General features: G+C 39.8%; 2 protein-coding genes across 9 annotated transcripts in view; one reads left to right on the plus strand and one right to left on the minus strand.

The window, feature by feature from the left end:
- zbtb22a (zinc finger and BTB domain containing 22a) overlaps positions 1-2,145 on the plus strand; it is a 14,879-nt gene extending 12,734 nt beyond the window's left edge. For 2 of the 3 annotated variants that reach the window (XM_042506942.2, XM_042506941.2), the window contains exon 4: positions 592-2,145. In XM_042506942.2, the coding sequence (XP_042362876.1) occupies positions 592-1,709 (1,118 nt within the window). In that variant the 3' untranslated portion in view covers positions 1,710-2,145. The remainder of the gene's footprint in view (positions 1-591) is intronic. The other variant, XM_042506943.2, reaches the window with a different exon arrangement.
- Positions 2,146-4,750: 2,605 nt separating this feature from the next.
- On the minus strand, positions 4,751-14,043 carry mbpa (myelin basic protein a). Of its 6 annotated transcripts, XM_042507239.2 has the most exons (7): positions 13,771-14,035; positions 11,436-11,531; positions 11,005-11,031; positions 9,744-9,764; positions 7,428-7,511; positions 7,303-7,323; positions 5,859-5,961 (listed from the first exon to the last, which is right to left on the minus strand). In XM_042507239.2, the coding sequence occupies exons 1-6, from the start codon at positions 13,888-13,890 to the stop codon at positions 7,321-7,323; spliced, it is 351 nt and encodes a 116-aa protein (XP_042363173.1). In that variant the 5' UTR covers positions 13,891-14,035; the 3' UTR covers positions 5,859-5,961; positions 7,303-7,320. The 6 variants fall into 6 exon arrangements, with proteins under 6 accessions (XP_087946333.1, XP_042363171.1, XP_042363172.1 ...); XM_088090207.1 differs by lacking the exon at positions 9,744-9,764 and having other exon boundaries at positions 4,751-5,961; positions 13,771-14,043; XM_042507237.2 differs by lacking the exon at positions 7,303-7,323 and having other exon boundaries at positions 4,751-5,961; positions 13,771-14,036.
- Between the last annotated feature and the right edge of the window lie 11,173 nt (positions 14,044-25,216).

Here is a 25,216-nt window from a genome sequence, read left to right on the forward strand (position 1 = left end):
GTGAAAAAATGCTTAGTGTAACCACACTCAGAAAATTAGAGTTAGTGGCATTTTCTCACATGCCTCTGAGGAATGAAGAATCTAAAAATAAAGAAAATTCTTGATTGATTGAAGTCATAGGTGTCTGCCTTTAACAAAAGCAAAACTACATCAAAACATCCGTTCATAAACTTTCACACAGTCGTGCAGGATAATCCAAGTCTCATTTATCCATTTGTTTGCTCGGTGATTCCCAAACAAACGTCCTTTTGTGATTAATTTAATGTTTAATGTAATTTATATACATGTATTCCACACACTCAGAACACAGGTATAAAGTTAAAAGTTGCCCCTTTTATCAACTGCTGTTATGAATGTGAAGATCAGTTATTTAAAGCCCCCTTCAGATCAAAGATTTTTATTTTGATATGAAACTATTTTAAAATATTATAGAGAAAAGCTGCAGTGGTGGCCGGTCTTATTTCAACTTAGGCCACATTTAGACAAGAGCAGGCCTGCTATTAACGGAAAACAGCGCAGGTACAGAGACTTGTTTGCTGTGCACTAAAACCAAATGTAACTTTGATTTGACTTTGTTTTACATTTCTCCAGCAGACTTCCACCCAGTTTCAAATGAGAATGTAGCTGCAGGACAAGCAGCAGGGAAGGCAAATGTGGACGAGATGAAGGAAAAAACGCAGAGAAGTTTGGTTGGAAGAGATCCCTCCTCAGAGCTGCCCAGTGGTCACGCTTGCCAAACAGGTGAAGAAGTCCCGGGTCCTTCCTGTCCAGTCTCAGGCCGGCTGCAGTGGCAGGCGGCTCCCTGGTCTCAACAGGAGCAGCGGCCGCAGGAAGGAGAGGGCGGCAGCTGCAGCAAAGACGAGGACGAAGATGATGAGGAGGAGGACGTGGACTTTGAATGTTTCACAGAAGGGACGTTTAGCAGAGACACATATGATGAGATCGAAGAGGGCACGGGACAGGTTTCCCAGAGGCCTTTGGTGCCTGTGTCTCCTGACTTCACCATGGCGGGCTCGGAGGTGAACTGGCCCTCCACCAGTGTGGGACAGGGTGGCTCGTTGACCCCCACCTCAAGTCGCCATCAGTCTCCATCCTCTGCCGCATTCCCGCCACCTTCTTCGCCCCCGACACCATCTTCGTCATCCTCAGTGTCCCTCGCTGGCGCCCCCTACACCGGCAAAGTCCACTTCTGCCACTGCGGCAAAGCCTACACCCTGAAGAGTATGCGTGACCGACACGTGAAGATGCAGCACCTCAATCTGCGGCCGTTCGGCTGTCCCGTTTGCACAAAGTCCTTCAAGATGAAGCACCATTTGACCAAGCACCTTAAGACTCACGGGGGGCTGCGGCCCTACGAGTGCGGCCTGTGTGGGAAGAAGGTCATCTGGAGAGACAGTTTCCTCAGGCATCAGGCTCGATGCGAGAGACTCGCCTCCAGCTCCTCGGCTAACAGCAACAACACAAGCACCGCCGCAGCAGATATAGATGACAGCTACAGCTATGGGTTTGAAGACGGGGAGGCTTTCCTCGCAACGGGCGGACAAGTGAAAGTGGAGGAGGTTGATTTTCACGGGGAGATGGAGGACGGGATGCGCGGCCTGTTGGGCAGCGTGTCTGGGATTGTGGACGAGCTAAGAACTCAGTCACAAGATTTAGACACGGATCATGTTTTCAAAGAGGAGGCGAGTGAGAGCTTTAGTGGAAATTAATGTGAAACTGCATCTACGTACACAGGAAAGATAATGGATTACATGATGACTTTAAAAGTCTCTGGACAAAAATCGTCGAAGGCTTCTTTGAGCTGCCGCTTTTGTTTCATCCTTTTTATGTGCATTCTTTTCATGTCATGAGTATTTTGACAAAAAAAGGAACAATCATGCTTCAAGTGATCCTTTTTAATTTGCGCAGTGCCACGTGGCCTCAGTTCTTTTTAAGTGATGCTGTGAACTGTACACCTGTGCTGTGAATGTACTTCTTGAGCCTGAAAAAAAGATCATTTGCATTTTGCACATAAATTATTTGCCATTGATCTGCATTACAAAATAAATACAAGGGTATACAAATGTTTTTTGGGGCCATATTGATGTCTTTTTCTCAGTATGTAAAGGATTCTTGGTATAATAAAAACAGTTGATTTTTTTCCGATGGATTGTGGAATGTTGGGATTCATTCTAGAACACTAATACTAAAAACTTCTAGAACACTGAGGCTCATTTTTGGGAATATTTCTAAAACATACATATTCTAAAACACTCATTTTTATTCCGGAACACCAAGGATTATTCTTAAACACGTTTTATTCTAGAACACTGAGGCTTGTTTTTGTTGATAATTCTGAAACACAGTTATTCTTATTAACACTGAGACTTACTCTATATTAGTGGATCCCTGTCTTTTTGGTCTGAGGTACCCTGTCAGATGAACTCACATAGCCCCTCACAGATTCCCAATGGATGTTCCAAATGTCTAACTTTTTAAATACAATCAAACTGTCAATCTTTGATGTCACATTTTGTGCTTCATAATGTTACATATTTTAATAAGGAGACAGGTCTAGACTGCAGGCAGGTCAGTTTTGTACCCTCACTCTTTTACTTTGTAACATGCAGAATGTGGCTTGGCGTTGTGTTGCTGGAATGAACAGGGATGTCCCTAAAAAAGATGTCGTCTGGATGGCAGCATATGTTGCTCCAAGACCTGTACCCTCACAGCTGTGCGGGTTACCCATGATGCCATGGGCACACCTTCTTCACAGATGCAGAGTCGTGAACTTTGCACTTGATACAGTCTAAATGGTCCTTTTCCTCTTTAACCCGAATGACATGATGTCCATGATTTCCAAAAAAAACCCAATTTGAAACGTGGACTTGTCAGATCAGAGCACACCTCTGCACTCTGTGTTGGTCCATCTCAGATGAGCACGGGCCCCGAAATATGTGGCCCCTCTGGATGTTGTTGATATGTGCCCCTAACTATGCGTAGTAGAGTCTTAAATTGCATCCCTTGTAGATGCAACGATGAACTGTGTTTTCCAAAGTGTTCCTTAGCCCATGGAGTAATACCCTTTTTACACTCATGTTGGTTTTGTAATGCAGTGCAGACTGAAAGATCAAAGGTCACAGGCGTTCAGTGTTGGTTTTTAGCGTTGCCCCTTACGTGCAGAGATTTCTTTTTTAATCTTTTGATAAAATAGATGTTAATTGGGGAAATCACTAAATTCCTTGGTATTATGCATTGAGAAATTTCCTTGACTGTTCGACTATTTGTTCACACAGTTTTTCATAAAGTGGTGGACCTTGAGTCGTCCCTGCACATCCGTGAACACTGTGGCTCATTTCAGAACAGTTCATTTGCAGCACAATGACGGAGCACCAGAGGTCTCTCTTGCTCAACACTGCGGCATCCCTTTACAGCGATCAAACTGTGCAAAGGGTCATCAATATGTTTGAAGAATGCTTCCTCCATGAATTGTAAAAAAAAAAAAAAAAAAAAAGACCCGGAGGCCCCTGAAAGATGCCGAGCTAATGAATGGGACTGTCATTTAATGTATTCAGGTGCATTCAGGGCTGGCAGCCTATAGCGATTTCCATTTCAATGGCACAAGATTGTGATGATCAAAGTGCAATAGCACAAAGAGGAACAAAGGTATCACATGCTGTATGACACCATATGTAACCAGTTAAATTAGGACACAGCACAGGGAATAATACAACAGTGTGTTGATATTTTTTCAATCAAAGAAAGGTGATGCAGGTTGATCTGATGCTTAAATCACACTGAAATGATCTATTTGAGGTTGAGATTTTAATACATTTGTGGGGATGTTTTCTCATATCTGTGTGGCCAGAATCAGTGAAAAGACAAACCATAAAGGCAAAGGCTATATTTAGCCATTTGTGTGACTGCTAAAATGCAAGAAAATTGCCTCTGTATGATGCAGATTTTAGACCAATGAGCCAATTATCACAGGAGCATGCAGGAGAGACGGAGCTCTTCGCTAATTGTGGTCTTAGGGGCAGTTGTCCTTGAAAAGTTCGATCTCAGCATCATTTCTAATGATGTGAAACATTGTTTTTCCCACTTCAGAGTATCATCCTCCGTGTTCAATTAACTGTAGGACAAAATGTACAGCTTGACGTAGTTAAGATCTTGTTTTCTGTAATCTGTAGAACACTTTGATATTGGGATTACTGTCTGAGATAGATGATTGGCCTCCAGAGGATATTTCAAGGGTGTGTGGGAGTCTTAAGTTATGAATCATGGGTTGAGCTAGGGGCTAATACAGTACATACTTTACTATTTCACTCTGCAGTCATGTTGCTGCTTAGTGAAAATGGAATAGTTCACCCCTCAAATGAGCATTTGTATATCAATTACTCATCCCATGTTATGCTGACACTTTTGTTTTTTACACCTTGGTTTTTATGGCCGTTGTGCTGGACTGTTGTGTTGAATTCACTCTGCAACACCTCTGACTTCACTCGCTGACAGGCTTCTCTGGGTCCACCACCAATTCAAAATGTGAAAAAAACAGCCGACAAAGGCTGACAAGTGCCATCACTGCTCGGCACACCGCAAAAACTACAGGGTGCCAGACGCTCACTGACAGCCTGACATTTACTGTCAGCTCGGTGTGACAGGGCTCTTAAATGAGCTGCATGTTCAACTATTTCTATAATTAAAATACCTAGGTTTGTATATGTGTCTCATTCAATTTTTGCTTAAAAATAGATGTAATGAACACAAGACGTTGTCAGATTTTAAAATATTTAATAACTGAGAAAGGACACATGTTTATTTCTAGTTAGGCTGAACATCAAAAACTGAGTTTTACATTAAGAGGAAACAAAACATTGTAGCACCACCACATCAGCAAGAAAACAAAAACAAAACAAACAAACAAAAAAAACTAATATCTTTACAGTTTTCAGTTACAGTGAAACAGATCATGTACAAATGAGAGTGGCAGTATAATTTATTATGAACAAAATGAAATAACAATAACCAAATTATGCATCAGAACATTTGAAATCAACATACTGTCCTTCAGTGCTCCTCATACAATCTCATTGCTTCCGCCATAAACCTTTGAACCACTTACTATCTGACCATCGGATAAATCAAACTGTTTTCTGTCATCTTTCACATTTAACACAGATAACATTAAAAAATCAAACTAAATTTAAGATGCAAACAAATACCTCACAATAAATGAGATGCATGCAGAAGCTACCATGTAGAAAAAAAGAGCAGACCAGTTGTTTTTAGGACATTTATAGTTATGTAACAGTGCATTTGAAAAGGGCATTTTATTTTATTTTTGGAATTAATTACAATGAAGCATAATGAAACAAAAACTGTTACATCAAAATAATATTAGAGTTCATACTAGGATACTGGAGGTTTCCAGTTGTGTTCTCAAATGCTTTGCAACATACGTTTCACTCAGCCACAAACAGCACCGCTCTCCATCTGGATTTCACATATGAAAGAAAAACATGTTTGGCGTGTGAGTTTCTTAGAAAGCAGCGAGATACACAAAGCGTCACTCAAGTACAAAACGACGGGAGACAAATAGAAAAACATCTGCCATGAACAAACCTGCAGACAGCAGACACTAGCACCATCAGACCAAGATACTCGAACGGGTGATTTTTACAGTAAGATACTAAAAGCACGACCAAACCTCTTATAAACAGCTCGACAAGATATCTAAGATTAAAACAAAAACAGGCACAGTGACCATCTACATCCCTGGAGAGTGGATTTAATACTCAGTGTCTAAACATACAGGAGGCCTTGTGTTAGTCAGTTAACATTTCTTGAGGTTGTGAGTCCGCCGCTACTTGTCCCCCTCCTTTGTCTTGTCCCATCGGGGTTGGATCTGTGGTTTTGTCCTCGGCGGAGAGCTCAGAAAATGGTGCTCCAGCGTTTAGTGGGTGGACGGGACTTGGTGTCTCCCTGGAGAGAAGAAGGAGGATGATGAAGTGGTTGAGAGAAAACATATCTATCCCCAGAGGCGACGTTTATAAGAGCATTCTGGGGCGATGTAGCTTTCAGTGCTGGAAGTTGATGAAAGATTTGATTGTCGAATCCTTCACATTTGTTGGGGTTCAATGGGATCATCCAAACTGAAAATAAACCCTCACAAAGCTTGAGGTAGATGGCATTTGCAGAAAAATAATCAGTGGATATGTGAGTGAGAATTTTAATATTTGGGTTTACATGTAGTCACTGAAAAAATGAAAACTTGGCCCTTAAAAAGAAACTTTTTTTTTTTTTTTTTTTTAACTTGGACACTATTTTCCCATGTTTTTGTGCCTTAGGCACAGAGACAGAACTATAGGTGCACCCAGCTGCTCTTCATCTCCAATAAAGCCAGTAGACTCGGCTCACCTCTGACCACCTCTCCTCGTCTCTGCCCCGGGTAAACCTAACAGCCTTCTGTCTGTGACCACAAGTTTTGCCTGTGCACTTCCTGGTTCTCATCTACCTGCTGCTATGCGGTGTTCTACTGTTTCAGCTCTGTCGAGAGAGATCGCCATTCTTCCTGCTGTCTTCAGAGCCCACTGCCGAGCAAAACATCTCTTCTGTGTGAGTGCCTCTGGTGCTTATTATCCCTGTTAATCCTGCTTCCTGCTCCTACTGGATTCATCTGCTCTGCTGCCTGCCTGCCTGACACCGACTCCGCTTCCGCCTCGAGTCCTGCCTGCCTCTCTTTGGAGTCCCTGCTTTTCCCATAGGCTCCCTGCTCCCTACTGCCACACCCTGTTACACATGGAGAAATTGGGCACCATCTTTTCTTGCCACTGACAGGATCAGATTGTTATTTTTAGTGTTTGACAACAGAATGCTACAAAGCATTTGACGTGTTGGAGTACAGAAAGTGTCGCTTAGTGTTCTCTAAAACAAAATGAGATTTTAGCACTAGACTTCTCCCTGAACAAGACTTGGTTACACACAAAAAGATGTTTAATTTCTCTTTAGGGATTCTTTCCATAATGTCAGACACCTCTAATAACAATCTAAGCCCGTAAGTGGCAAAAACAAGCACTTTGTGTGTACAAATTGATGGTGCAAACATGCCCTGAGTGTCAGCAGTCTCAATACTGGACCAGTTTAAAAAATAATGTCTCCAACTTCTAAACAAAAACAGGGGAAAATAGGATCCAAGTTATAAAAATACAAACGTTTCCCTTTAAGCTTGTTAGTTTATTATGATGAGATGCTGCTGTAAAAGCGTATTGATGAAAGATGATGAATGAAACTGAAATGAATCATTTAACTGTATTTATTACTCACTGATCTCTGGTGAGAGCATCACTGTTGCGTTTGGGCAAACAGACAGGAAACAGTGTTTATGAGGCCTGGTTTTACAGATAGAGAGAGAAAATGTTGAGTAAAGGTGAATGTGCAGTAGAGCTCACCAGGTTGAAGATCCTGGACAGTGTGCTTTGGTCTCTGCGTCTTCTGACGGGCGACTTTGTGCTCTCGGCACGTGGCGACGAGGCCTAGAAAAAGACGCTCTATAAGCACAGATGGAGACCTGAAACCACGGCCTGCTGCTCTGTCACTGTGTAACCTTTAATTCTTTAATTTAATTCATTTTGCATTGATGGGCTTTTTTCCTCTACGAGATGAGACACATTTCACCTCAGAGCATCACAGAGATGTCCCACGACTTTAACAAAAGGCCAAAGACAATTGTGGAAATTGTGTAAAACACACTTATTGCTGTTGGACAGAAAACATATCCACAGATAACATGTGTTTTTGCACTTCTTTCAAATTTATCTTTTTGTTTACGATCATCCTCTTTAACTGCATTGGGGCTGACTGTTTGAGTTTTTAATGTGCTTTGCTACTAACTGAATTTTCCTTGTGGACAATAAATGGGGGTGCATTTGTGGTTTTTGTGATATAACTTTTAGAGATTATACACATGTTTAAAGGAACAGTTTGTAAGATTTAGGGGGATTTAGTGGCATCTAGTGGCGAGGATTGCAGATTGCAGCCAGCAGAAACTTCTGGTTAGATTTTACCAGGAGCCGAATTATCCGCAGAGATGTCCTCCTCTACAAAGCAAACAGACCAGGTGTTTTTCACCTGTAAAAACACTGAATAAAGCAGTTTCATGTTACAAATCAGTGTTTTTCCAATGATGTTTGGCACGTTGCAGATGGGCTGTTAGCCCAGCACCTGCTACTGTGGACTCGCCATTTCTCTCTGATAACTTAATTTGTGCTCACTTTATTTCAGACTTTCACGAAGTTTTTGCTGGGAGCCGAATTATCCACAGAGGTTTCTTTCTCTCCAAAATAAACTGACCCTGTGATTTAGACCAGTAAAAACACTAAATAAAGTAGTTTCATGTTACAAGTCAGCGTTTCTCACACTGTTTGGCATGCCGGAGAAAGGTGGCTAACCCAACACCTACTAATTTGTGCTCATCTTTTTCTCTGATTAAAATCCAGACTTATCCACTGAGGTCTCTTCCTCTCTCAAGCAAACAGACCCAGTGATTTAAACAATAAAAATACGGAATAAAACTGTTTGCATGCTACAAATATGTGTTTTTCTGATGCTGCTTGTCATGGTAAAGCTGTAAATGATGGTGGCTGATGCAAAGTTTGTCTGTTCTGGGCTGCTGTTGAAACATGGCAGTGCAACATGGCAGACATTAACAAGGACAGGCTCCCTATGTGGATATGAAAGGCTCATTCCTGGGTAACAAAAGCTCAAAATTGTTATTTTCAGATAATAATACACTAAAGAAAACATGCCTATTATTTTATGATCCATTTATACAAATATATTCCCCTAAATCCTACACACTGGACCTTCAAAAACCTCTTAGAAATTGGACAGCCCATAAAATGGCATGTGATTTCTTTGCAACAGCAACAGTGTAACGTGGGAGAAACCTGTTCTTTAATCTGTTATTGTGAGAGAGTAACATGTCAGAGACGTGGGGAAAACATGAACATGCGACAGGACCAGATAACAGCAACCTTCAGGGGAAAGAAAAAGGGCAAGGTGAGGTCCATGCTGAGCTGACAGACACAGAGGACAAGTGAATAATCACCGTCACACGACACACATATGACACGGTGGTCCAGGGACGTCTGACAGATGAGGAGACACAAAGAAGGTGGGAAGCCAAAACAGATGGATCAGTGAGTCATCCCTGGCACAGAGGGGATGGAGGTGTTACTTAGAGAAAGAGGTGTGAAAGAGGAGGAGGAGGAGGATTCAGGCCAAGAGGTCCTAAGAGAAAATGTTTACCGGTTGTGGTTCATAAATAGCCGAGCAGTTTCAAAGTCATCCAGAAGCAGCGAGTCGCTCTGGATTGAAGCAAAGAAGAATTTATTGAAATGTCATGAATTTACCAAAGAGCCAATACTTTGAATAAATCAATCTTTTTATCTGATCAACCAGTAAATAAAAGTGATTTTCTGTGGCATCCGTCAAGACTGAACTTTGCCTTAGATGCTGGTGAATCAGCTCTGCTCTTGAATAAATGCTCAGGTATAAAAGATATTTCTCTTCAGGGAGGAAGGCAGTAAAACACAGAAAAGAGACAGAGAGAAGGTTAGGTAACAGGTGCACTGCAGACAGAGGACACATTGCGGATGAGCTCTCTATAGAAAGATTCAAATGGGATCACTGCACGCACACACAGACAGGTGCACCCAGCAGTCGGGCTTTTGTTTGATTTAGGTAGGGAAGACTGTGTGACGTACCAAACCCAAGACGTCTCTCCACTGAAAATGAAAAAGAAACAGACGGTGACATGATGAGATGCACTGAGAGTGTATTTGCACCTGCATCCGCCTCAACCTCAACATATCAGAGAATCATCCAAGTAAAAAAATATTATATAAAAAGATTAGCGGTGTTGTGGTAAAGTAGCAGAAAAGATGGGTAATTTCCACTGGTGATCATCAATATAGTTCCATCTAAGCTCTATAGAGTTGACCAGTGTTTGAGCCCTGAATATAAAGCACGATTTGTTGTACAAATACCCCTTTTTGGTGGTCCGAAAACTATCCAAATTATGTTTAACATGAGAAAAGATTGGCAAAAAGTTCAGCAATGTTTTGATTCATTTTTTCCCCCAATAATCATCTTGTGACCCTCAGATTAACCTTGTGGCCCATAAGAGGTTCTGACCTATGCCACTTATGTTAAACATGCATTTACAGCCTAAAGGTTTATGTCAGTGTTAGGCAACTGTAGCTGCATAGAAATGACACTTAAACCATGAAATACAGTAAAGATATGCCTTATTTCAGCCTGGTTTCACTCTCAGGTTGTCAAAATATGCAGCTTGGACAGTTTTCCTGATGTCACTATAAACAGGCACAGGACTTTGACCCAGGAGACAGGTGTTCTTGTCCATGTGAGACAAAATAGTCAACAGTAAGCTATTTTTACATGTCAGTCAATAGTCACAGGAGTTGACTCACATAACTGGTATCAGCCACGATGTTTTCCTAACTTTAACCATATAGTTTTGTTGCTTAAACCGAGCCACCTATCCCCTTGTAGTTTATTTTTTAAATTTCTTTGTCTTTAGTGCTTATTAACAAACGTTGGCATGGCAAGAAACAAAACAAAGATTGTAAACGTGGATAAAATCATTCTCATTGTGAACATGTGACTCAATGCACTGCTGTGCCCATTTAAATGATTTTGACGACATGAAATATTTGTAAAATATATGACAATGCAAGTATTATTGCAGTTTATGAGTTGTCTGAAGTGTCTTAAGGCCGGATCCACTGAAAGAAGTTAAAAAATCTCGCATAATGTCTTAAAAGATGGATATTTCATAAAAAGCTTAAAAACAAGTTGTCTTAAAAAAGATGCAGCTGTTGAATTTGACATTGAGAAATATGACGGAGGAAGTCTAAAAAGTGATCAGAAGTCAGTGATCAATGCATCTCTGCATCTTCACTGTCTGGAATAATCAACAAGACAGATGAAATAAATGAGACTCACCCTGGATTTAGGACGAGGAGAGGAAACCTGAGAGACACCAAGCAACGACAACAAAATGACAAGTTGCACTGCATAACAAACTCTGTTTCCAAACAAACAAATGATTGTGCTGCTGATTGAAACTTCCCCCCATTCCTTCTTTTTTTATCAGTATGTAAATGAATGCAGCTTTGTAATCAGTGAGAGAGCTGAGGAACAAATGCTAAGGATGCCGAGAGCTGGTGCCAAAGAAAATCAAGAGAAGATGTTGACAGCTCAACACTCACACAGTATGAAAAGGAGGTAATTGGTTTGTTGTGTGTTCTGGCTTACGCAAGTCATGACAGTCTTAAAGTGATACATAAAACTCTGCTGAACTGAAATGTTAAAATTTGAAATAATGTTAGTAAAAATGACTTCATGTATTTAGTTTTAGGTATGTAATCACTTACAATGCTCCTGAAGAAATGCACCACAGCGTTTTCATTGGTCCGGCGGCGAGAGGAGGATTGCTGGGGCGATGAGGCCAGGTGACCTCGGAACGACCCCTGTGAGGATCAACAGATGTCAAGCATTCGCAATTTAAACAACATCGAGTCACGTTACTGTGAAATCAAATCAAATGGCATCAGATTTTTAGACCTTATAGTGATGTCTAACTCCACAGTGTCTTTATTCAGTGTATGCATGATGGAGTTGTTCGGCGTGAGCTCGAGTAGACAGATCAGTTCTTTCCTGAAAGTAAGTCACAGCTCTGCTATTCTCCTAATGTTATAATTACAGTAATTATGGTAGTTCTGAAGCCCTGCTGGGCATCAAGTCTCACAATGTTCAGGAAAGGACTGTAATCATGGTCGACATTTGGGAAATGTGCAAAAAGAATCAATTACAAGCAATTAAAATACTTTAAGGAAACAGCGTGACGGCTGACACACTGTTGGTGACACACCCTCCAGAACAATTTCACACATTTTACTCAATGTGCAGTCTGCAGTTCTGGTTTTCTTTTGGCAATTTGTATGATATGAAATATCATATGAAAAAGCCTGTAACACATAATGGATAAGATGGAAGCACAAAAAGCAGAAATTCATAAAAATCCCCAAAATCTGAGACACTTACAAGATGTCAGATAAATAGATTGTATAAATGTATGTAAGGGAGCAGCTCTGACTCCTGATGGCCCCTCTCTTCACACAGTTTTGAATCTTTAACCCTTTGAAACCTGAATAAATCGGCTTGATTTCTTACAACAAATGAGAGGAAAGCAACAAGCAACTTAAGAGGAAATTACCCAAAAACTAGCAAAAAAAGTTTAAAAAAAGTTAAGTAAAGAAAACAAACAAACAAACAAGGAAATTACCTGAAAAAAGTGCTAAAATAAAATAAAATAAAATAGAAAAAAGATGTACTTTGTAACATACTTACATATATAATTTTAATAATCATAACCATTTTTCAATTTTTTGGATATTTTTCTATATTTTTCTTTCTCAATTTGCTCATTGCCTTTTCTCGTGTTTTTGAAGAGAATTTAACCTTTTTGCTCAGGTTTCAAAAGTTTACATACTTGTGAAAGGCACCTGAATGCAGCATAAGAAATACTGACGTCCATCCAGGTTTCAAAGGGTTAACTTGAAAGAAGTTTTGTTTGAGGTTTTCACCACCAGGGGACACTTTCCCATCAATATGGAGGAAGGTAAACTGACTTGAGCACAGTTTGTAATCTGGAGTTTAATAAAAAAAGAAAAAATAGGGCATTGAAACAAAAATTAGGTCTACTAGCAGAGGTGTAGATTTAAGGGAGGAAGCAGGGGACACGGCCCCCTCAATATTTTCAGCATGCATTCTTAAACATTTTGGTCTTGACAGTCCATTAATAACATTTTCATGATTTTAAGAACTTTGTTGAAGATAAAGAAAAATACTAAAGAAAAAGAACAAGTTGACGCAAAGAAGTGACTCATATATTCAGAAAAAAAGTTTTCTGATCATAAATTCTTTGTTCCAGTAACATCAAAATATCATCGCAATTTGTTTTTCACAAAATATAGTGGACACCAAGTAGAATTTGGTGTCAATATTAATATTCAGGCTCAAAATCAGAGAGAATACAAATCTCAGTTAAGGAGTGTCCAGTTTGGGAAATGAGCCATCAGTGCTGGCTGCTCCTTGAAGCAAGTACCGTCAAAAACCCCAAATTATATTTCTCTCCTTAAAAAAGTACTTTCAGGCTGTCACTGTAACCTGGGAGTGTGAAAAGTTTAGTTAGATTTCTTTTTATTATTTCCTAAAAAAAAAAAGTCTCCAGAGAGCTCTGGAGACGAGCTGATGGGAATCAGAAATATGTCGTCCACTTAAAACCACGCAGCTCCAGATTTGGTGGATTTTGTGATTAATGGACTGAGAATTTTCTCCTACATCTCAAACTTTATTTAAACTTTTACCAACCCAGTAGTTATAAAGATGCATTATCAAAAAGCTGAAAACAGGGCTATTATTTCCAGTTAAGAGGACATTGACAAAACAATGCTTTTAATAATGGAAATGGAATTTTTGAGTCCTGGTTTAAACCTGATTGCTAACACTGGAATCACTAACAAATGTTTACAAATTCATCACAGTGCTAAAAACAAGTAAAATACAGCTTAGAGCTGTCATGTGAGAAATGATTTAATTTGAGTTTTCTCACATTAAGTTACAGTTTTGAGAGGCGCTGAGAGTCATGAAGTGCAGCTGAAATAACTCTGAACTATCCCTTTAAGGTGCAGATGCACGGATGCTCACCTTGCTCCTTTTCTTTTTGTCTCCTCCAAAGAACTTAGTAATCTGATCCATGAGACCGGGGTTCTTCTTTTTCCTCCCGAGTCCGAAGGTGCTCTGCCCTGAGGTGCTCGCTGTAGCCATACTTGCTAAGGTTGGGTGGAGTTGACCTTTTCTATCTATCAGTAGTCCTCCTCCGAGTCAGTCCACAGCCCACAGTGCCAACACTCGGATCTGCTGCTCCTTCAGGTTGGTTTCTGACGCGAAGGGGCCGTCTTTGAAGGTGTCGTCCCCTCGGTCGAAGGGCACCATGGGACATGAGGAGGGTCAGGTGGGGCGGGCAGTGAGGTCCACGGCTCTGGCTCGGCTCCAGGCATTCTTCAGAGCTTCAGTGGCTGTGTCAGTCACTGCCGCCCTCCGCATGGGCCCGGGCCATTGTTCCTCTCCCCATCTGCTTCACCCCGGCCGCAGGGACAACAAGGGTTATCTCTGAGTCTGCACTCACACCCCGATGCAAAGCAGCCCGCTGCTCTGTGGGGCCATTGTTAAAATCGGCCTCATATATTCTCTCAATGGATTGTGTTTAAATTGGATGTACAGTCACCCAGATTAACATATGGGGCCCAGAGGACAAGAAAAAGCTTGTTGTGTGAAAACCTGTGAACACCAGCCAAGTATCTGTGTCTGCACAGTGATAAAATAAACTTAATGGTGACTTTGCATATTTGGATTTTCTCCATTTTTTGTCGAAACATACAAAATCCAAACAGCTCCAGCTGTTACTGCATGTTTATGACAAACAGGGCTTCAGAGGCTGGATTTCTGACATGAAAATGAGAAATGTAACTGAACTTTACTGTAATGTAATGGCCATTAAAGGTCAACATTTTGTATCCCAGCAATCTAAAACCTAAAATGGGCAAAATAAATAAAGACAATGTCAACTGTTTTGAGACCAAAAGAATAAAATATCATGCTCAACATTTATGCAAACACTGAAGATTTTTTTTTTTCAAAAAAGGGCTCAGAATAATGAAAAGTTAGAACATCTGCAGCTGAGCAGACTTCATATGTTAATTAAGTGTGTGTTACACCCAAAAAGCTTCAGAACTAGTGAGTAAAAGGATCTGGATTAATAACCCAACCACCAAAATAATGTTGGCATTGTACATTTCTACGAACCACAAATATGCGACACATCTTCATCCCAGCTTGTAAAACACAGCTGCTTTGTCAGTGAACCCTCATATCTAAATATGCAGCGTCAGGTACAGTCCTGCATCCGTTACTGATATTCAGGACGTTTATTTGTTTCTGCAACAAAAGCACATGGTTTGATTTAGAAAGAAAACATTATGGTTTGGCTTAAGGTGTCTCTTTGCACCATGTCAGACACTGACATCATTGATAAAGTGTCATGATCTCAGGTTTTGAGTTATATGTTTGACGTTGTTTTGGGGGTTTTCTGTTTGAGTTTCCTTGTTTCTTGTTACTAATATTCTGTTTCCTGTTTTATTTTGTATTATCACTCCTCATGTGTCTATGTCTTTTTTTCTTTCTGTTTCAGTGTGTTTCCCTGATTTGTTTCACCTCTTCTCTGCACACCTGTTCCCAGTCACACCGTCACTATTTAGCCAATCCCTGTGTTTCCCTCCTTTTCCCGTCCACCTACCCCAGCTGTGTGCTGTTGTCCTGATTAGTTCCCTGTGCATACATACCTGTGTGTTCCCCTTTGTCCCTGGTCAGTTTGTCTGTTCCCTGCTGTGTTCCTGCCCTCATATCTTAGCTGATATCCTCCTGGTGATCTGCTCCAGTCTTCACACGAGTTCCCTGTGATCCTGGTTGGTTTCAGTTTAGTTTATTATTCATGTTTCACTTGCGTACCTGCTTGTTTGTTGTGGACATTTTATCAGCATTAAATTTTGCTTTTTGTTTGTATACCTGCTTGTTTTGTTCTGCGTTTGGGTCCTCATCCTGACCTCACCTGTGACACAAAGTGGCAGTATATGACAAGATGGGAGTGAGAACAGGTTCAAAATCTGTATGTTATTATAAATCATACATACATTATACGTGCATAAACCGATGCCAAAAGCGTTCTTTCGTAGTGGTATAATATACCACCGGACAGTGTCAGTATGTAACTCGGTCAGATGGCCCCATTGCGGCGTAATGATACGCAGACAAGTGGCATCAGTTCATAAAAGCTTTTGTCACAGGCAGCAGTATGATACGCTGCTGGATGGCATCAGTTTGGAACTCTGCCATGGAGGTGGATGAGTCACAAAAACCCAGGACTTTTTGGTGTTTGTTGGTCTTGAACAGTGATCTGCAGCTTGGCAGCTGTCTCACCATCATCAACTCCTCCTTCCGAAAACAAAGTCAGCTGGTATGTTTGTTCTCAGAGCTACGTGACTTTAGAAACATTGAAATGATACAGATGAAATGCACAAATATAACATATATGTGATTTGCATAAATGTACAAAGCCAACATTTTCTGCTGGTGACTGGACTAGGATTAAAGATTGTTTTGTAAACCACTGTTCCCAAAGTCAAGTAGATTTTTGTCATTGTCTCTGGTGCATAATTTCAATTATCCCTCAGTGTTTGGCTGTGCAACTTTAGATTTTGTTTGTACCACATTTCAACACTAGAAAGATTCCTGGATGTGTTGTTTCACCCGCAGCGGCTGCAGCAGCCAGCGAACAAAGCGGGATCTGTTGCAGGGTGAGTTGTGTTAGAAAACACCCATGCAGCATCAGAATATTAATATTTTAGAACAGTTGACTTGTTGTTACAGCTGCTTCGTTTTTCAAGTTAGAGAGTAACTTTTAGAGTTCAAAAAATAAAACTGTGTGGCAACAGATGAATGAAGTTTTCATTTGGCAGAACATATGACAAAAGCAAGCTTAGGAGCATTTTAGAAAGTGCAAGAATCTCAGGAATACGATTTTGTCCTACTGCCTTCATGATGTAGCAAAAATCCAGATGAGCATTATAACAAGAGAAATTTTAAAGTTTGAAAAACTGATTTAGGTTTTGCTTTTGCATTTGAGAGGCAGCAAAACATTCAGATGTATATTGGACAAAAAAAATAAAGGCCAATTTGTCAGGAGAAAATGTTGTCACTGTACGTTTCTGCAAACCATGGATATTTATGCCTGAAGCGTTCATGCTTATCATATCGAAAAAGTGATTTAGTATATGAGCTGACTTTTTAACAAGTCATTGCTGTGTTTTTACTACCAAATGTGGGTATTTTTAGTGACCCATTGCTGTTTTTCCGTTGAGGAAAGTGCTACGAAAGGCAGTTGTAATTTGAGTCATTGCTGTGTTATCCAGCAGCTTTTTACCCGGTACATGTGGGTGTTTTAGTGACCTATCACTGTGTTTCCAGTGGCTTTTTAGCCACCAAACACAGGCGACTTTTAGCAAATCAATGCTGTTTCTCCACTAGAGATGGTACCACAAAAACTGGTTGATTTTGCTCTGACATTGATGGCCTCTCTAGCTGGAACCGTGCAAACAAATTGTGTTATTTGAAGCCCAAACATGATTCTTTCCTAACCATAACCACGTGTTTTTTGTGCCTAAACTCAACACGTTAACCACAATGCTGCTGATATGCACAAAAAGGTTCCTATCCATTACATAAAAAATACAAATGCGTTGCCAGTGCTAACATTTTGTCTGGTGATTAGGTTGAATAACAACCAGAAAATATGTAAATCCTCCAAATACTAATTTAAAAGAATATATGTAGAATATTTTTTATATTTCTCACAAAGAAAGCAGACAATATGAGATAGTTATAGAGGGACAGATTCCTGAGTGATTTTTATTCGTGACTGACCATGTTTCCTCAGATGCAGCGTATGAACAGCTGCATGATGTGAGACACATAATGAAAAATACTTGACCTGCTTTCCATTTACGGACCTTCACAGAGGTACAGTGTGTGCTAAACCTCGAAATGAGAGGATGAGAAATGCCTCTCCACTTTCATGCTGGTATCACTCAGCTTCATTACAGGATAATGCTGGTGGGGTCTAATCATGTTTCTCTCTTTTCCCTCCTGCTGATGTCTGCACACAGTCAGTTAACCGGACACATAGGGACCTATTTTTCTCCCATCAGATTAAACTCTTTTTTTAAGTTTTCCTATTATGCATGATAAATGCCTGAGATGAAAATGAAAATCCACAGACAGAAAATGAAAATCCCAGAAATCTCTGAGAGAAAAAATCTGAGCAGAAAACATATCGCATCCACATCATCCACAATAATTTTCGTTAGTAAGTTAACAGAACATAGTTTTTTATTTAAAGTTTAACACTGAGGTAAATCTACTAAAATTAACCATTTACTGTAAGTGACAGTAAGCTAACAATCAAATGTGGTTGTGACATGTTTTGCAAATGGAGAATTTAATAGACTTTTACAACTATGATCTTCTTTAATATTGCTTATATATATATATATATATATATATATATATATATATATATGTGTGTGTATATATATATATATATATATATATATATATATATATATATATATGTGTGTGTGTATATATATATATATATATATATGTTCATTGCTATGCTGACAGCTTTTACAACAAAGTCAGCCTCTTTTGTCAAGGCTGAAGTATCTCAACAACTTGTATGGATTGCCATTAAATTTGGATCAGGCATTTCTGGTCCCCAGAAGATGAATTCTAATAAAAGTTGGGGATCCCTAATTTTTACCTTTCAAGCCACCTGCAGGTCAAAGTGCCTTTTACTTATTTAGCGAAATGTGTCAATATCTACCATATGCATTAACACATTCATGGTCGCCAGAGGATGAGCTCACATGTTTTTATGATCCCTGACTTTTCTAACAGTGCAATCAGAGGGTTTCTTATTTGTAGTTTTAAAAAAATATTTAATATCTCTTTTTTGATAACTCAATGCATCTCTTCAGGATGAATTGTAGGCCTATAAAATTATCCTGTGATTTCATTTAGTGCCATAATCAGGTCAAAAATTAATTTGTAAACATGATAACATTTAATTGTGAGATTAAATTACATTTTCTGAAATGACTTGTGTGTGAAACAGCAAACACATTCTGAAGTTAACATAATACTGAGCAAATTATGTTTTGTTTAAACATAAAGAGGAAATGTTGCTAATTAACATATCTGGCAAGTCCCAAAAATGTTAATACTGAATGTAGAAGCAATGTAAAACAGACAACGGTAGTTCATTTGTCTTCCGCCAAAAACAGTCTTGCATTACAGTATTCACATGTAGAGACCAAAGCAATTTTTTCTAACTTCTCTATTAAAATGTAACCAAAATCACGATCTTCCCCTGATCTTGACCAAAATACTTTTGTTGCCAAAACCTCAGACAGAAGTTCAGGTATCTAATTCCTGCAATTTGCACGCCCACCGCCGTCCTCCTCAACCACCTCCCTGTGAAGCCTACATGGTACATGAATATAGCGTTTTGTTACCAGAAAGAAACATTGTCTCCAAATGAAATCCAGGCAGCAATTACATCTCCACAACACCACAATTATGCAAGTCAAGCAATTCAAATTATTTCTTGTTATACTTTAAAAGCTATTGACAGTACAGCACTTGAAGGTGTGCATTTTGAGTAAATGTCAGTAAGTCTCCTGAGGAGAAATCTAAGTTAAACATAAAGTGAATTTAATGGACTTGAATAAAAAACAACTATATTCTTCATTAACATTGCTCACATTGAGTTTTAATACCACAGTTTGGTGAATCATTTGAACCAGATCCACTGAGCACCAGGTGAAGTGATGGTATTTACACTCATACAAGATTATTCATCTTCTGGCAGCTTCATGTGCTTTAAATAGAGAGCATTCAGCAGAACGTAGACATGATGATTCAGAGAAAAACTAAATCCTCGTAAAAGTGGAGAAACTCAAGGCCTTCGTTTGAACTCGTCCGCTGAGGAATCCTGAATATGAAAGTGGGAGAAACATGAGCGCTCATATCATTGAAGTATGGAAGCAACATAGCTGCAACATAGTTCCCTGTATAAACACAGTAAAGTGGGGATAGACTCAGAGGGAGACATGTTTGTCCACTCTGCCTTGGACACAGAGCTCCGTCTGTTCGTCCCGCAGGGCCGAGCCTCGGCGCAGCACCCACGGGCCTCACAGAAGTAGGGTACAGGAATGCAGAGAGTGGGCTGACCACACTGCTTGTGCCCTCGTGTCCAGAAGAGTCTTGGATTTGTTCCTGAGGCTGGAAGGTCGAGGCAGAGTGCACGGCGAAACAATAGCGGCCATTGCGAGAGAGCTGTGGGACACAAACACGGGAGATATCCTTGAACCCCGGCAGGAATGTCGATCTAGACCAAAGACGCCCACTGGGAGAGGCAGCTGAATATCTATCTGCCGTTGGAGAGAGAGGCCGAAAGAAAGCCTCTCTCTGTTCTGTCACATGTGCAGAAACTGGACATAAAGTCAGTTTTGGCTTTTACTGTCATTAGTTAAAACTTTTTAATAACTTCTGTGAGAGTTCAGACGCAGCCATCAGCCCGGACGCTCTCTCAATGAGTTTGATATTCTCATGTTTTCATCTACAGAGAGGGCGACTTGAGCTTAAAGATTTTGTTTCCCTCTTTGTGAGCTGTTACTAACCTGCGAGACTGAGAAATTAAGCCAGCATGGAAGTGCAAAAAAACTGCAGTTCCTGGATGTTTTGAGAATATAGTAACATTTTCTGTTTCATAACTGAGAACGCTACAATAGAATAATATCTATTTTGGCTCTAAAATAGCAAATAAACATTCTGTGCATCCAAAAAATCAGGCTCCTATTTATTGTCTGTGGCTCCAGACTTCATACTTTATGAAATCACTCATTTGAGAGTCTTGTTTCTGGCTTTGAGCAAGAGCAGCTTGTGTTCACAAATATTGATTGAACTTTCCGAGTCCATAGAATAATATATTGGAACTGTTACTCGTTGAGGAGATTTAAGGTTGGAGCATTCATCACTTTTATTGTGTCTCATAGAATCACATACGGTTCGAGGAGCAGCCATCAAAAGCAATGAAACCATTTGTCAAAGAGTCTTGAAATGCATCAAAACTTGTTATTCAGTCAGAATAAATCCTCCTGACCCTGAGAGCTGCTGTTACACAACAACATTCACTGAGATTTGCTGGCACTCAAGAGGAGTATTTGTTTTATGAAAGCCTTGAAATCTACAGATTTCATCCGACGGTATTGCATAAATTGATTGCTGAAGTGTCAAATTGCTTTGTTTGACTTATTTTTCTCAGATCCAGCAGGGATGAAAAAGACTCACTAAAACAAGAGTCCGTCTTGATCGCGTCCCCCTAATTGTCTGTGAGAGTGAAAAGCCTTTGTGTTGCTGTGTGTCTTTGTCACCCTGCATGACCTCTTCACATCTCATCCAGTCCCTGCAGCCTATAGATGACAACATATCTATGATGCTCAGCGGCTGATGTCATCAGTCAGTAGACGCTCGGGCCGAGAAAAAGTCTCTCCACTTCCTCCTTTTCATGAAACATCTAGTTGTGTCTGAATTTACACTCTGTATTCTATAAATAAAGAGCAGCGCCTTTAAAGCCGACAAAACCTCGATGCTCTGCTGATTTTCTGACGCACTTTGTGTCTTCATTGTCTCTGATAATTCCCATTGTTTGAACTAATAGGATCAGCTGTAAGATGTGAATGGTTTCTTTTCCCACAGTGCGTCCTCACAGCGATCCTTTTGGCCGGTAAACAACTCAATGCAAATGTCTTGGTGGTAGAGAGCCAGCGATTCCATCAACATTTGGCAGGAGCCGCCGCGCAGCGCTCGGGCATAATGCTATCATTTGTTTAGCATCTCAACAATATCATGCTCTCTTGTTTCAAACGGAGGCCCAGAGGATATTTTTGAGCCACGGCTGCTACAAATAAAAGATTGTTGCAAATAGGAGAGTTTTACTGATTTTAGATGTCAGAAAAGAAGTTGATTATCATTTTACTTTTCTTTTAGTCGTTTTTTCTTCATTTCTGTCTTTGCAGTCATCTTTCGAGCTTCGCTGCACCATCAGACATGTTCAAGAAAAGTATGACAAACTACAAATGGATGTAATTTCAGGCATTTTTAGGTAATATGGGCATCTCAGCCCAGTCCGTCATATTGGGCAGCCAGCTAAAAATGGTCACGACTGTCTCTGTGTCATTTTGACATATACTGACCAAAAATGAAACACTTTTTTTGTTTTAATTCGCTTTTTTTCCAGGTTTAAGTTAAAGACATTTTCTTTGCACTTAATAGATATATTTCCCTCAAGTTTTGGTCACAAATTAGTTAAAATTCAGTGTCAGTAAGAAGGTCTCACCTGACAGATGTGACGCATCGAGATGCTGATTAAACAGCTTCATTAGAGGACAGATGTGTCATTAGAGGACAGGTGTGTCTCGGGAGGTCACACTAAAAGGCTGCTCACTCTTGAGGGAGTGTCTTGTTCAGCATTTTATCTTGGTGCAGAAGGGGTCTTCAGTAAAATGGGGTCACTGGTTAGATTTAGGCAACAAAGGGACTTGGTAAGGGTTAAGAAAAGGCTGTGGTTGACATTAGTCATGTTATGTGGCTTAGATGTTCTGGTTCAGACAACAAAGCTACTTAGTAATGATTAGGAAAAGATTGTGGATGTCCCAAAAAAACATCCAGCTTTAAGTGCCACAGACGCCATGACTGATAATGTTTTTGGTTGGTTTTGAACACCTCTTTTGTGGGTCAAAATCTGGAGTTTGTGTGATCCATAAACCTCCACCCTGAGCTGACTTTTACACTTTTTAAATTACCTCTGTGGCTCTGAGTGTCTAATAATGATGTGGTAATAATGAATGAAATTGTTGGAAAACCCTGTGTGTCTCACATGGATGCTACATGTTACATTTTGTGTCATTATAGTGACAAAAAAAAAGGATGTTTGAAAGATTATTCTGGCAAAACCTTTAGTTCACCTGTTCTTGAGTCAACAGCAGAGAAAACAGATCAGATTCAGATCAGAATTAGAAAATGAATCACCATACTTCGTACTCACTCTTCTGCCTTACACCTGTGAAATAATGTGCTCAGGAGATTTTCTCACAGAAATTCACGGCGTTCCTTTGATTATCACGCAACATGTGGCACCGGCAGAGATTAAAATCATCCACGCCGCTTCATATTCATTAGATTCGCAGATGTGTTCTCACACAAAAATGGCTTGTTAGGCAGCTGGTGCACCCACAGACAGTATGTGCTTTCAGAACGTGGATCAGATGTCCAATTAATATCTGAATCTTTGTGGCCATGATGACTTTTGTTTCAGAGCTTTCTGTTTTAATACAGTTTGGCAGGAATCATTTCACAGGTTTCTCACTGTGCTGGGGATGATTTTCAAGGCTCATGTGGAGTGTAGTTTGAGTTACGGGGCTAACATCTGTTGTTTTTATTGTTTTCATTAATTCCAACACAAAAACATCTGCAGCATCCAGGCATAAGTCATTCTGTCTGAAAAGAGGAAAATATATTCAGGGCCATGTCCAAAAAATATCTGCATGCATCAGTATTTATTGTAAAAAATAAATAAATAAATAAATAAATAAATAAATAAATAAATAAATAAATAAATAAATAAAATTGAAATTAGCAAAAACAGCAACAACAACAAAAAAGACTGCAGATATAAATGTTCATCCAGTGAAATATTATTTACAAATTGAAATGACGCCTTCATTTTCTGAAAATAAAAATAGTTTTGTTTGTTACCTTCGAACAGAAGTTTCCAACCGGTGTAGCCACATGGTCCAGATTTCTCCTCAGTCATTAGTTCAGTGTTCACACATTTGATAAATTACCACATATTCAATTTAATTTCACAAAATGTAAACAGTTGGCTTAGAACACACATGAATAAAACACTGAGAATAAATGGAAACAGCATTTCAAAATAAAAGCTCTGTGCCAGAAATTCACGGCTCTTCAAAACGGCTCTTGACAAACTAAAGCATGTTTCGAGTCGCTTGTGGTCCATTCAGAATGGGCCCACGACCCACCAGTTGGGAACCACTGCCTTAGAATGAGCTGTTTATACTCATATTTGCATGTGGAACTTCTGCAGCAACTTACATGTTGTTCTTCAGAAATAAACAAATCAAACACTGGCTCTAGATATGGCTACAAGGCATACACAGTTATCTACACAAACACACGGCACACTGGGAAAGTTTCAGTTCTGCAGCCTCACTGCTAGATGTCACTAAATCCTACACCACGGCCTTTAAAGACAGATGTTTGATTTGATACATCTGTCTTTAAATCTTTAAATCCAGGCACTCCAAAAGTGCAAACGAGAACATTTAAAAGCCTTTATTATGGTGGCTAAATTATTTTCAAAAAGCCATCATGTTTCATAAATATGAGGTATGCATGTATTCATAACTGAAAAGGATGAATCTACATGCACAAAATGCTGCAGCATGATAATATTTTCTATTATTTCCTTCTTAATGTCCCCGTGGATGTTTTCCTGATAAGGACCTTGTAGGTTAAAACAATACATCAATAAAAATATCACAGAGTTCAGTGCACAGGCAACCTCTTCTTTCCATAAAAATGTGTTTTTTTGATGAAACTGTGAACCTGCGACAAGTCTGCACTTCAGACTTTACACTCCTGCTGATGAAATGAACCAAGCTTGTTATTTTCTTCCCTGTTGAAGAGCGCAGTGCGTTATGTTTATTTACTGCATCAACAATCTCATGGGAGAACATGCTGCTCCCTTCACTACTGAATGAATTTTTCAGCTGAAGGTGTGTTTGACATGCAGAGCAAGTGACTTCAGATGCCATGTTTGCAAAAAGCACGTTCCCAGCACAAATTAATATTTCACCTCAATATTTTATGGACTGCTATGTTGACTCCTACATGTACAGTATGTGGTCACGTGTACATGTGACTGAGTAAACAAATGTAATCTGCGTTTTCTTCAGATGGCAGTCAGGCTCAGGACGTGCTTGGTAGCTGTGTGTGTGTGTGTGTGTGTGTGACATGTTGAACATATTTATCTGCAGTAAATAAAGGTTAAGAAAGAAATGTCCTCTGATAAGAGAGCTGTTTGTCTTTGCACTTCTTGACACGGCGTCATTTGAAGGAGCTGAATCTCAATCTGATGACTGAGGCAAACCTCCCTCACTCCCTCTACTGCCGGTGTGAGGAACTGCCACGTTCATACAGCAGGTGGACAAAATACCATAAACACCTGATGATTTAATCAGATTCAAAAGCCTGCAATTGACACTTATGGCGCACCACCGAGACCGTGTTAGAGAGGTGTTAAAATAAATTAACCGACGCCTTTTTGAGTCACAGCGTAAACACAAAAAAATCAACATAATACTCTTCACAAATACATAATTCTCGTGCTGTG

Source organism: Plectropomus leopardus, chromosome 17 (genome assembly GCF_026936395.1).
Source record: "Plectropomus leopardus strain MGB_pleo_1.0 chromosome 17, ASM2693639v1, whole genome shotgun sequence".
Taxonomy (NCBI): domain Eukaryota; kingdom Metazoa; phylum Chordata; class Actinopteri; order Perciformes; family Serranidae; genus Plectropomus; species Plectropomus leopardus.

Coding starts and splice junctions, on each gene's coding strand:
- mbpa (XM_042507237.2), bottom strand. CDS start 13,890: ATGGCTACAGCGAGCACCTCAGGGCAGAGCACCTTCGGACTCGGGAGG. Junction 11,032..11,435: donor TGCATTTCTTCAGGAGCATT/GTAAGTGATTAC, acceptor GGTGTCTCTCAG/GTTTCCTCTCCTCGTCCTAA. Junction 7,512..9,743: donor GGAGAGACGTCTTGGGTTTG/GTACGTCACACA, acceptor GTCTTTTTCTAG/GCCTCGTCGCCACGTGCCGA.